Source organism: Dermacentor variabilis, chromosome 9 (genome assembly GCF_050947875.1).
Source record: "Dermacentor variabilis isolate Ectoservices chromosome 9, ASM5094787v1, whole genome shotgun sequence".
NCBI lineage: Eukaryota > Metazoa > Arthropoda > Arachnida > Ixodida > Ixodidae > Dermacentor > Dermacentor variabilis.
Genome location: NC_134576.1, coordinates 48,068,063 through 48,081,587, shown reverse-complemented (window position 1 = coordinate 48,081,587; position 13,525 = coordinate 48,068,063). Strand labels below are relative to the sequence as shown.

The 13,525-nt window shown below is 45.2% G+C and overlaps 1 protein-coding gene across 1 annotated transcript in view; it reads left to right on the top strand.

The window, feature by feature from the left end:
- LOC142592662 (uncharacterized) overlaps nt 1-13,525 on the top strand; it is a 46,355-nt gene that overhangs the window by 15,662 nt on the left and 17,168 nt on the right. Inside the window, exons 2-3 of the mRNA XM_075704229.1 lie at nt 2,070-2,207; nt 8,186-8,371. Coding sequence (XP_075560344.1) covers nt 2,070-2,207; nt 8,186-8,371 — 324 coding nt within the window. The remainder of the gene's footprint in view (nt 1-2,069; nt 2,208-8,185; nt 8,372-13,525) is intronic.

The following is a 13,525-nucleotide window of genomic DNA, read 5'->3' as shown; positions in this document are numbered from 1 at the left end:
GGCAAAGCTTGCTTGCTTTGTCCTAATAAAAGCTAGAAAGTTCTTCTCGCTTCGCACATTAAAAATTTTGTATTATTGCCTTTTTCAAAACAATATGACTTACTGCGTGGAGTCCTGGGGAGTTACGTATAACACGTACTTAAATCAAATAGTAATTTTACAAAAAAGAGCACTTCGAATAATAACACATAGCAAACACACAGATAGATCCGCTCCGCTCTTTCGTCACTTAGATATTACACCTTTCTTTGCTATGCGGGATTTCAAACTAGCTTGTGTGGTTATACATATACTAAACCATAACATCCCACTATCATCATCTGTTTTTGTATATCCATCTCGTCCAACTAGAAATTTTTTCACTTGTCGTTTTAACCTTCCAGCTGTTAATAATGTGTACGGTAAAAGAACTATCGCCTATCCCACTGCTAAAATTTGGAACCAACTGCCTGCTAACTTAAAAATAGGTCAATTCTCAATCGCCGATATAAAAAAATCTTTCCGAAGCCAGCAATATTCGACTCCACTATAAGTCTGTGTTTTTTCTTTGATGCATTCTTCCTTTTTTATTTTATTTATTTTTTATATATTGTTTTATGTTGTCCTCCGAACTATTGTATAATTTCTTGAGCATTTCGCCTGCCTTTGTGTATAACTGTAGTATAACTGCTGTTACATGAATCCTGTGTAAAATACTGAGTTGTCTCGCTATAATAATTTTTTCGCACTTCCTGCATGGGCCCAAGTCTAGCCGAGAAGGCTAAGGGCCCAGATGATTCACATGTATTTCTTATTAGTCGTTTGAATAAACTGATTTTTGAATTGAAAAAAATGGAAGGGTCGGTCTAAAAATTAATCTGCAGAAAACTAAAGTAATGTTTAACAGTCTCGGAAGAGAAGAGCAATTTACAATAGGTAGCGAGGCACTGGAAGTGGTAAGGGAATACATCTACTTAGGGCAGGTAGTGACTGCGGATCCAAATCGTGAGATTGAAATAATCAGAAGAATAAAAATGGGTTAGGGTGCGTTTGGCAGGCATTCTCAGATCATGAACAGCACGATGCCATTATTCCTCAAAAGAGAAATCTGTAACAGCTGTCTTACCAGTACTCGCGTACGGGGCAGAAACCTGGAGGCTTACGAAAAGGATTCTACTTAAATTGAGGACGACGCAACGAGCTATGGAAAGAAGAATGGTGGGTGTAACGTTAAGGGATAAGAAGAGAGCAGATTGGGTGAGGGAACAAACGCGAGTTAATGATATCTTAATTGAAATTAAGAAAAAGAAATGGGGGGGCATGGGCAGGACATGTAATGAGGAGGGAAGATAACTGATGGTCATTAAGGGTTATGGGCTGTATTCCAAGGGGAGGGCAGCGTAGCAGGGGGCGGCAGAAAGTTAGGTGGGCGGATGAGATTAAGAAGTTTGCAGGAACAACATGGCCAGAATTAGTAGATAACCGGGGTAGTTGGAGAAGTATGGGAGAGGCCTTTTGCCCTGCAGTGGGCGCAACCAGGCTGATGATGATGACCTTGAGGCTAAGGATTCTGAGAAAAAAGCCTTGCTTTACATTTGAATAAATTTGGTACATGGTTGAGCCACTAGTGTAGACAATGCATGCATGAAAAGCTCCAGAGAATGTGGCAAACCTTAATTGAACACCATGTGTTTTGTTTTTATAAGAATGAAAACAAAAACAAGAAATTATAGTGAAATCAAGTGTTCGACGAAAACTCGTCTGGTTGGGATTGCTCATAGTCAAGGGTAAAACTGATGCCAACCAATGCAACCAACCAGCTGAGCTAACTGATTTTAACAAGGCCCCCGTATGGGAGCAGAAAGATCTTGGTTTCCTATTCTTTTAATGTTTTTGGTTGGCATCTGTTTTACCCTTGACTAAAATATCAGTTTTTAATTGGTCTAATTGTCAAAAAAATTTTCTGTTCAGTTTTAGTTTATGCACTGTTTCAACCACCTCATTAGCTGACGTAAAGGTTCAGGGTCTGTAGGATCTCAGTATTGTGACTGCTGTAGGTAAACTAGCGTACTTCTAAAAATTTTTTGCAGTAAAAGTGGAGCCAGGACCTGAGACTCAGCTTGCATACCAAGCTCGCCTCATTAAGTCTGAGCTGTCTGAGACTGACTATTCTGAGACGGCTAGTTCTCAGGACACAGTAGCTGCTAACACTGAATGGTTCAGGAACGGTAAGTATTTTTGAACACTACCTCATGGCTTCTGTGCCAGCATAATTTGTCATTTGTGATTTGTACTGCTGAGTCTCATATTGAAATTTCTAGAGTGACATGTGGTGCTAGTGAGATCATTCAGCAACCGTATGAGCCTTGTTTTCATAATGTTTTCCATGGCATTGTTAAGAAAGCACTTCTTGTTCATTGGGGTCAAAATGCAAGATTGCTTGTACAGTTTAGATGCACATTGAAAAGCTCCAGGTGGTCAAAATCAATCCAAAGCCTTTCACTACAGCTTTCTTCATAAACTACTTTGGTAATTTCAGGATGTTGAACCCCATAATTTAATTTAAACTTAATAAGCATTTTTAATTCACTTAAAGGTTTCATCACATTCTTTACTTGCATTGTGGCACCTTCACTTCAGAACAGCAAGTTGTTTTATTATCGCAGACAATTATTCTTGCATTTAATATTTAGCCAATATTTATTGTAGCACTATGTCATATGTCAATCACAAGATCTAAGTGAAGTTTGCACAGCAGCATTCATGATGGACAAATAATTTCTCATGTTCAGTGCCATTCTTTCTAATTATTTTTCTGAGGTCTTGAAAACTGTTGAATGGTACTTATTAGAGCTTAATGATACAAATCATTGCAGTTGAGAAAATCAGGAAAGACATATTAATTTGTAGAAAGTGAATAACAATGATCTGCATGATAGTTTGAAGACAGAAGGGCGTAGTTTAGGTAAATTCTATAGGCAAACTCTCACTACATGCAGCTATTAGTCACCTAGTTTTCATGATGTTCATAGTACAAAGTTTTTACATGCTGTATCAGTTTATGATACTGTGCCTGTCTGCCATCACTATACCGATTATAATTCGATATGAGTGCTAACTGAGCATGTGTTAGCCCACTGAAGTGCTTAGGAAAAGAGTAGTTTAAGGCTGCTAGCACCTTAGTGATGGAAATGGTTTTCCATCAGTGCTTTCCAGTGACATATTGTTTTTGCGACTAGGGAATATCGTACGACTGCTATGCCCGGGAAGCGCTGCATTGCAGATTGTGCCCCGGCAGCCACATTTCTGCGTGGGTGAAGTTCGAAAACACCCATGTGCTGAGATATAGGTGCACGTTAAGGAACCCCTGGTGGTGCAAATAATTCCAGAGTCCCCCACTACAGCATGCCTCACAATCAAATCATGGTTTTGGCAGATAAGTTTTGTAGATTGTGCATTTGCCCCCATGGTCATGCAAGCTAACATATTGTACAGAATCTGCAAACCGTTCGTGCATATAATTGCAGGAGCTAGCATGGATCACTAGTCTTAGTCATGGCTAGGTCAGCATGCTTTTTGTATGATTTCAAATGAGGCAAAGCAAAAAGCTGACCTGCTTTTGCAGATGCGTGTTGTGCAAGTGTGCTGAATAGTTACAATGCATCTGGTTGTCCTTGCTCTTATCATGTTTGTTTTTGTTTGATATCCATCTGCTGTTATGACCTGGCAACTATAGCATCCTTCCATAAAACACATTTCTGTGCGGCCTCTATGTTGACAACTCATGTCGATGTCTATGCCGATGCATGTCCATGTCTCATGCTTCAACAATTCTCGGCAAGTGAGCTCATCAGAACTTCCTGCCAAAAAGCTCCACGCAAAGAAGCAGCTGATTCAGGTCGTATTCAAGGAGTGCGAATGAGAGCTTGTCGAAAAAATAATGCATGTTTTGGGCAACTTGGATCCTGCCAGATCTGCCTGCGTTGGTGTCTCATGCTGCAATGATTCATGCAGTACTTTGCATTACATAGCTTTCAACTACATTTGAGTCTGCCATACCTTTTGGTGACTTCGTATCATACAGTTTCCCGGTTAGTAAGTTCTTCTTGTGTATTGTTTACGAAAAGGTATGTACAAGTTTCTACTGTATATCTTGCTAATTGTCAATTACTGCATCATTCGCATAGCAGGGAATGCAACAGCACCTGTTTGGCTGCTCTACCCCACTCTGGTCTGTCTGTGTGACCTTGATAAGAGGGCTGCAAAAAAAAAAAAAAATCTCTAGCCCTGCACCTACAGCTTTATAAGCGAGCACCTAATCTCGGTGATATGCCAACAGTTGAGAAAGGGCACGGAATACGTGGGACAGTAGAGTGGAAAAGCACCACCACAATCATGCTGCTGTGATATCGATGCGTGTACGCGGCTCGCGTGGAGCGTTGGAAAGTCTTCAGAGATGTTCAGTGCATGCAAAAGCAGCAAAGCCAGTTGGATAAACCATCAGCCCCACTCACTTGCCTGTAATGGAAGTCGAATAACGTATATGTGCTGTGCGAATGGCTCTCGTATAACTTAGGGACAAGAAAAAAAAAACGCACAATGAAAAGCAAGAGAGCATGTACATTGCCGAAACCCTCTCCACTTTTAACTTGAGCATTGCTCGTTAGCTCCACCAGCTTGATGAGGAAGTGCTACAGTGACAATGTGCATGTTGCAGTTTGTACTGAACACAGTGGTACATCAATATTGTTGCCTTTACTCGTAGAGAAATTGGTCAGCATTCTTGTTAAAAAAGGTAGACCATAATTTGTTTCTTTTTTTTATGTGAGCCTGTATGTGAGAACAAGTGCATGCATTCTCATTAATGCTAGTCATACAATTTGTGGTGTTGTCTTTGATATATTTATACTTATACAGTAAAACCTCATTACCACGAACACTAAATTAACAAACTTTTCAGGAATGCCCTGCTGACGGCTTATGGTTTCAGCGTAAAACTATTTCAGTGCTACAAACTTCGGAATACCGTACTTTTCAAAATAACGATCATTATACAGTTTCTGTGTCATGTAAACAATGCCTCAATACTACGAATTAATATTTCGCAATCGGGGGGTTCTTAGATTTCCTAGGCTAGCAGATGACAAGGTGCAGAAAGGAGATGCTGCTGCGCATGAGTTTGGAAAACCCGAGATAGTGCCAGAGGAGAAAAATGCGGGAGGGGACTTCATTTTTTTTTTATTGCGGAGGTGACTTCGCATCAGGTTTTGTGAGTGCGGGCTCCGGCCAGACAAGAGTCACCAACAATGGAGGCATGTCTCTTCCTTCTTTTGCCCTTCTTTCTGTGCTCGCCTCTTCTTTCTTTCGCATGGCCATACCAGCTACGCGCGCGGGGAAATGTAACTATACGCTTGCGGGGATGCCACGCAGTGGGTCGGCCCTTCTGGATGGTGTCGTTTACAGGTGCTTGCGCATTGGAATAGTTCAGGTGTTCGCCTCTTGCGAGACAGTTGTGTATACAGCAAGGAATGTGAAAAACAAACAGACAAAAGGAAACATTGTGATTTGGAAGTGACAGGGAGCTTCGTTGTTGTCAGTAGTTTTTCTTGGCATCAGTGTCTCTTTTGCACATGCCACTCTTACTATAGGGTGCTTTGGTCGTGCACGGCGGTGGCGAAATCTATGAAAAGGGAAACAGTGTGGGCCAAGAGCCAGCAGCGATGCTTTTATGGATAGCTCATATGGCGATAACTGATAAACTGATGGATTGAAAGGCAGAATGGGTAATTTTAGGGCTTTCACTATAGCAACCTTTCAGAATAACAAACAATTTTCTCTGGTTGCCTGAAGTTTATCAGATCAAGATTTCACTGTATTGCTTGTTTGGTCATGGTATAAAGTAGTAATGTGACTACTTTTGTTTCTCTATAACTGACATTAGCATTCCTTTATTTATTGGCTTTTCTAATACATTTGAATAATTTTATATGCTATATGCTATTTTCTGGAAATATGTCATTTCTTTTCCTAGGCACTGACTGTTAGGCTGTTACAAAGGTCCTTCAAGCACATTTAAAGCGTTTGCATACAGCTGTTGATGTGATTAGCATCGTTAAGCTGCAATACAGACTTTAGGGGTCTACGTGGCTGTTGGTCTGTCTGCCTATCCATGTCTCTAACCAGTTTCCCTCTAACTTGTGTCACTAGTTACTCTATCGTCCAATGAGCAAAGTATCAGGCGAGTTGTGCTCAGGGAAAAGGGTTCAAAACCAATCGTGGTGTCAGCTTGGTTCAGTGCATATGGGGCACTGGGTTTATGTTACTCTTCAGTGGACCTCTTTGATGACGAATTTGGTCACTGAATATGTGCCGCCCTTCAGTTAAGCTCTTTCATGCAAACGTGGGTATGTGGGCATGTGTCATGAACCTCTTTGACATCAACTTGGATCGCCAGGGAAGTGCCATGGGTATGTGCACACACTCTTGAGTTACATAAATATCATTCAACATGTATCCAGGCTTGTGCAGAATCGAGCCCACATCATAAATAATCGGAAAATCTTGTCTGGATATGTATACCTGCACACATCAGGTGTGAGCTGCATGGTGCAGCTGCTAGATGGTGCAGCATGTCCAGAGGAAAGCACAAGAGAAGAATCGGGCTGCACACACACCTGATACATGATGCATCTCTTCTTTTGGAAGTATGGTGTGTAGCTACATTGCCTCAGTACTAATCATATTAACATCGACATCCATCGTAAGATGAATTCTGCAGGAAAATATTTTTGTGGGGGAAGAAATCTGGCTGAACCCATCTCACAATGAATGCCAATGTTGCTGTGATTAGCATTGAAGGAATGTAGTGACACAGGGGTGCCGCACTTCCAGCCAGATAGTCGAGATCACACATGCAAAGGCCTCGACGTAAGAGGCTCTTCCTGTGACACTGCCAATTATAGCATGTGACCTGAGTAAATAGAATGCTGAGCACGCAATACTGCAACTGTTAGTGCACTGTGCAGCTAAAATTGAAAAAGAATAAGAATAAAAGGAAGCAGGTCTTGCGACGTAGGTGTCCTTCAGCTTCAGTATGGAAGCAGGCAGGGAAGAGAAGTCACTTGTGGACGTTTGTTGAGGCAGAAGGAGAAATTGTTTGTGGAGGCTCTGAAGTTTGCCTTCTAGCAGCAAAGCAACATGGTATTTTGATTTTTGCTATCTGCCGTAATAATGAACCGATTTGAAATCTTGTGGCAAGACGCCTTTGGCTTCTAGTGTAACTGCATCACACAAAAGAAGAGGCCTGAAGTTGTGCTGTATTGCCACAGAGTAGCTCACAATCTAAAGAATATCGCCACTCGATACCAAATTCCGGTAGTGTTTTCCGCTCCTCAGAAACTGTCAATGTTGTGCAGCCGTATTTCTAAAACAAGTAAAAAACCTGATTGTGAAAAGAACCACGTGAAGTTTATAAATTGCAGCGTCGGTGTGGTTTATGATTCCCTTGTCATGTGGCAAAGTGTATGTAGGGCAGTCAGGCCACTGTGTTAACGAGCGCCTTAGAGAACATGAGCGATCCATACCAACAGGCACAGGTTCCCATTTGGCTCAGCATTGTAAAACATGCAAGTGCAAACCCATGTTTCGTGATACCACGATTTTGAATAAGAGCCGTGACAGCACCGCCCGAGAGTTATCGGAAGCATTTTTCATTCAGTCATTGGGGTCACAGTGCCTTAGTGTGCCTTCCTTAACCTTATACAGCGCTGAATTTGGTTTTTTGGATTCTGTCGCATGAGTGCGCTCTTGGGATCGGATGTTGTTGGTAGCTCCACCGCATGGTGCTCACTGCGCATGTTCCTCTGGTTTGAGCTGTCTATAAAGGAGTGACGCAATAAAATGATGTCAGCTGAGAGTAGCGCCTTGTCCTGGTCGTCTTTCTTGTGTGTGTCGTTTTGTGCTAAACAAAGTATTCATGGATTCGCACCAACTAGTCCGCCAACGCATTGTGCTGTATAAACAAAATTTGCAATTGGGCCTGGTGAAGGGCTTTAGTGTCCTATGCTTCAATTAAAATTTGGATTTATAAAAAATGAGTTTATGAAAATTTTACTTTGGGCATTGTGGCATTGTGGACAAAGCTTGTGATAGCGCAACAAGCTACGGTTGCAAATCATTTGTAATTTCTTTTCTTATCCATTGAAAGAGGGAAGCGATCTTGATACAAGCACAGAGGAGGACAGTCCCATCAAGCCCACTGCCATGCGACCTCCACCCGCTAAGTGTGGCACGAAACGCGGCAGAAAGGTCACAAGGTTCAGCTGCACCCTGTGTCACTTTGTCACAAAACGGAAAGCAGGAATGGTGCTTCACTTGAAGAAGCACAAGCGGGGTGAGTAACTTTTTTGGTGTCTCACTCCCGTGGCATATAACCCTTTCAGTGTCGGGTTTTTTCAGAGCGGATGCGCTCCCAGCATCGGGATTTTTTTCTCGGGCATTATAAAATGAATGGAGTGGTTTGTTTTCAATTATGCAGACGAAAAAAGTTACATGGATAATAGCAAATGCAGTCTTAGCATGGTTGTCACATTCCTATCTTGGTTTTGTATCTCCGACTTAGTTTCATTCTAATGCTCACACTTTCACACTAGCGCCCCCGTGTCAGGATAACAAAAGAAAAAAAGCTTATGGATCGTCAAAAAAAGCATACTCATTAAAGTGACGGACGGACGGACGAACGAACGAATGAACGAACGAACGGGCGGGCGGGCGGGCGGGCGGGCGGACGGACGGACGGACGGACGGACGGACGGACGGACGGACGGACGGACGGACGGACGGACGGACGGACGAGTGGGTGGGTGGGTGGGTGGGTGGGTGGGTGGGTGGATAGGTGGGTGGGTGGTGATGAGCGTCCCCTTTGGAACGGGGCGGTGGGTTGCGCCACCAAGCTCTTGCTATTATGCTGCCTAATATCCTACCTAGGTTAACCAATGAAAAAAGAGAAAAAAAAACACTATGAACTACCACATCTAAATTTTCTGATCCCCTATTGCGAACTGTGCCTTTGTGCGTCTCCGTCTTTTGTCGTTTCCCTACTTTTCTTCCACCAATCCTCCAATCGCCTCTTACTAATGTCTATTGTGGACCTGTTTGCTTTACCACTGCTCCCGCTGAACCCATGGGCTTCAAGGAAGCCAGTGGTGCCTAAATCGACCGCTGGGTCTTCACATTCTAATAAAATATGCTCCGTCATTTCCCTAGCTTTACCGCAGCAAGCACATGCTTCTTCTTCCTTATATCTCGCTTTATAGGTGCGTTTCTAAGGCATCCCGATCTTGCTTCGAAAAGTAATGAGCTTCTCTTTGAGTTATCATAAATGGTTTCTTTCCTGATTTCGTTTTTTCCTCTTAAGTAGTAACTCATGGCAAGTTTGTTTTCCATTGCCGCCACCCATGAGATTAATTCAGCCTCTCTGACTTTCCGCTTGACCTTCTTTGTTGCTGTGTTGCCCACCCCACAGGCCGCATACTTGCTGGTAAGCTTCCTAGTTCTTTTCCTCCAATGTGAATCAATGTTTTGCCTGTACAGATACCTGAACACTCTCCCAGCCCATTTACTTTCTTCCATATTCCTCAGCCGTTCTTCATACTCAATTTTACTGCGAGCTTCCCTCACTTCAAAACTAGTCCAGCCCATATCCCCCTGCACAGCTTCATTTGTAGTCTTCCCGTGAGCGCCCAATGCGAGGCGACCCACTGACCTTTGGTTCCCGTCGAGTCCTGATTGTACCCCTGATTTAAAGCAAACAACCGCATTTCCAAAAGTAAGTCCTAGAACCATTACCCCTTTCCACATACCTCGGAGGACCTCGTACCTATTGTATCCCCATAGCGCTCTGTGCTTCAGTATGGCTGCATTTCTCTTCCCCTTGACTGTTATGGTTTTTTCCTGTGTTTCCATATATCCATTGCCTTCGTTTATCCATATACCAAGGTATTTATATTCTGTTACTCGAGGTATTTCTTGGCCCTGTATCTCCACTGTCTGTTCACTGTTTTCATTGAATACCATAACACCTGATTTTCTAACACTAAATTTCAAACCTAAATTGTTGCCTCCCTGCCCACAGATATTTGCCAGACGTTGCAAATCACTTTGCTTGTTAGCGAGCAACACAATGCCATCCGCATAAAATAAACCTGGGAGTTGCTGCTCTATTACTGTACCTGCCTGTTTGTATGAGAGATTAAACCCGATATTACTTCCTTCTAGCGCCCTCTCCATCTTCACCATGTACATCATAAACAGCAGCGGGGATAAAGGGCACCCCTGCCTCAGTCCCTTGTTGATATGAACTTTCTCCGCGCTCCTCATCCCTTCCCATTCAATGCAAACGGTATTTTCTAGGTAAATCTCTCTCAAAAGCTGTAGACAATCGTTACCTAAGCCTTCCAGAATATCCCACAAAATGTTGCGGTCTACGTTGTCGTAGGCTCCTGTAATGTCCAAAAAGGCCACATACAATGGTCTGCTTTCTGCTTTTGATATTTCAATACACTGAGTAAGAACAAGCAAGTTGTCATCCAAACGCCTACCTATTCTAAAGCCATTCTGAAGCTCTCCCAAAATGCCATTATTCTCTGCCCATGCTTGAAGCTTTAATTTGATTGCCTGCATTGCTAGACTGTATATTACCGATGTAATGGTCAACGGTCTATACGAGTGAATTCTGTCTTTCTCCCCCTTTCCTTTATAAATTGCATTCATTCTACTTTGTCGCCAACTGTCTGGTATTCGTCTATCTTTTAAAGTTTTTTCCACTGCTTTCACCAGAGCTTCCTTACTTTTTGGTCCCAGTTCATTTATCAGCCTAACGAGAACCTTGTCTAGCCCTGTGGCTGTGCGCTTAAGAATTTTCTCTTCCGCTTTCTTCCAGTCTAAATTTGTCAGCACCAGCTCCTTTTCCACTTGGGTCTCTTTCATGCTCTTTTTTTCTTCAAGTACAACGTCGTCCTTGCCTTGGAAAGATTCGGCTGTTACTTTTTGGATGTAATTTATTGCCGCGTCTCCTTCCAGTCTGTTTTCATCTTCATCTAGGATATGTTGTTGTATTGTTGTTGACTTCCTGCCTAATAATCTTATGTGATTCCAAAATATTCTAGGTGCGGCCTTCTTTTTCTCTCGTATTTCTGACAACCAACGTTCACTTTCACCTTTTAATTTTGCTTGCACCAGTATTTGAACCATAGACTTTTTCTCCCGGTATATTTCCCATTTACTGGTTACTTCATCCTGTGGCAACTGCGCCTTCTTTGCCTGCCTGTGCTCTCGAGATGCTTTCTGTCGTTTGGCGATCGCTTCTCGTATCTCCTTGTTCCACCAGCTTTTCGGTTTCTTTTTTCCTTTCCAACGAACATGTTGTTTCTCTTTAAGTATTTCTGTCGTTATTATTCTTAGAAGCTCACCATATTCCCACTCCTTACTTGGCCACTTGCCACGTTCTTCCTCAACTCTAGTGACTATATTTGCTATTTGTTCAGCTTTCAAATTTGGACTGGCCATTCATCACATGCTGCTGTAGCAAGCATGTGACGCCCCCCAGGCATAATGTTCGTTCGCTGCCAGGCTCGGTGGCCTGCTAAAGCTCGGCAGGCGATATTGGTCACCGCACCACAATAAACACCGACGAGCACGGCTGCTCGCCGGTCAGTCATCGTTCAGCGCCACCCCGCTGTGGAGCGTCCGTCTATCGGAGGGTGCCACAAGCCCTCCCTTGTTCACGACCCGGGGTGGATCGTGACACTGGCGACGACGATGGGGACGAGTACCCACGGATCGTCCCACGCCGCCGCGAGCGGCGAAACACCGCCCCCCGTTGTTGCCGCCATGCCGCTGTACGTAAGGCGCGAGCCGTTCGAGGGAGATGGGTCCGCCTGACAAATTTACGAGGAGCAAGTCCACGTGTTCTTCCGGGCAAACGACACACCCGAGGCCAAACAGCGGGACATTTTCCTGGCCAGCTGCGGGACCCGCGTCTTCAGCCTCTTGCTCGACCTTCTCAAGCCAGCCACGCCGCACGTTAAGATGCTGGGTGAGCTGCTTGCCATACTGCGCTCGCATTTTAACCCAGCACCGTCCACTCTAATGGAGCGTTTCCGCTTCAACAACTGGAGCCGCCGGGAGGTAGAGATACTGGGGCAATTCGTTGCTGCGCTACGAGGGTTAGCGAGTGCCTGCGCCTTCGGGGACCAACTGGACTCGCTGCTCCGGGACCGTTTCGTCTGTGGCATCAACAAACCCGCCATGCAGACCCGACTCCTGGAGCTTCCCGACCCCTCGCTGGACGACGCCGTGAAGTCAGCACTGGCAATGGAAGTGGCGGTCAACGAGTTCGCGACAAAGGGCAGTACCTGCGGTCGCTGTGGTGGTGCCCACTCCCCCTCACAGTGCCAGTTCTCTCGAGCACAATGCTTTACGTGCGGGAAAACTGGGCACCTGGCACGTGTATGCCGAAGGGAGAGGACGAACAGCAAACAGCAGCAACAGCCTCATTCAGGCCCAGGTACCACACAAGCCCGCGGCCAGGGTAGCCGTCGCAAGGGTATGCGGCGTGCGGCAGCAGGCTCAAGTTCTTCCACGGCCAGGCTCCACGTCGTGGCCCATGTGGTACACATGGGCCACGACATGTGGCACATGTGGCACACAGGCTTTGTACCGTCGTCTGTGCCGCCGTACATGCTGACCGTCGAAATCTGCGGGCACCCCATTTCCATGGAGCTGGACACAGGAGCCAGCGTGTCAGTAATGGCTGGGAAACTCTTCAAGCGTGCTTTCCCCGGCGTGTCCGTCGAGGCTTCGGGCGTGATGATGCGCAGCTCCTCCGGGCAACTCTCCCAGGCCCAAAGTCAGGCTCAGGCCAGCGTTCGCTTTGGCGACAGGGAGGCAACCCTTCCCCTTTACTTAACAAAGGGGTCGTCGCAGACGCTGCTGGGCTGAAACTGGATTCATGCACTGGGCGGTCGTCTGCCAGAGTACCCGGAAGCCAGCCTGCATGTGGTGCAGAGCTGCCAAACCTGCCAGGAGCATCAGCGAGCCTCGCGTCATGTGGAAAGCACCCCCTGGCCGTTCCCACAGTCCCTGGTCCCAAGTACATGTGGATTTTGGGGGCTCCTCAAGGGCCATTACTTGCTGGTGGTGGTGGACGGCTTTTCGAAATGGGTGGAGGTTCTACCTGTCACCACTCCATCAGCAGGCGCGACCATTTCAGCGCTACGACAGGTCTTTACCGCCCAGGCGTTGCCGGATGTCATCGTGTCCGACAATGGTCCTGCTTTCGCCAGTGCAGAGTACCTGGCCTGGCTGACGAAAAACGGAATCCGCTGGATGATGGTTCCGCCGTACCACCCTGCTTCAAATGGTGCAGCCGAGCGGGTGGTGCAAACCATCAATGACAAGTTCAAGAAGAGCCAGACTGGGGTTTTCCAGACGCAGATTGCCCAGTTACAGTTTCAATACCGCACCACGCCTCACGATGTCACTGGCC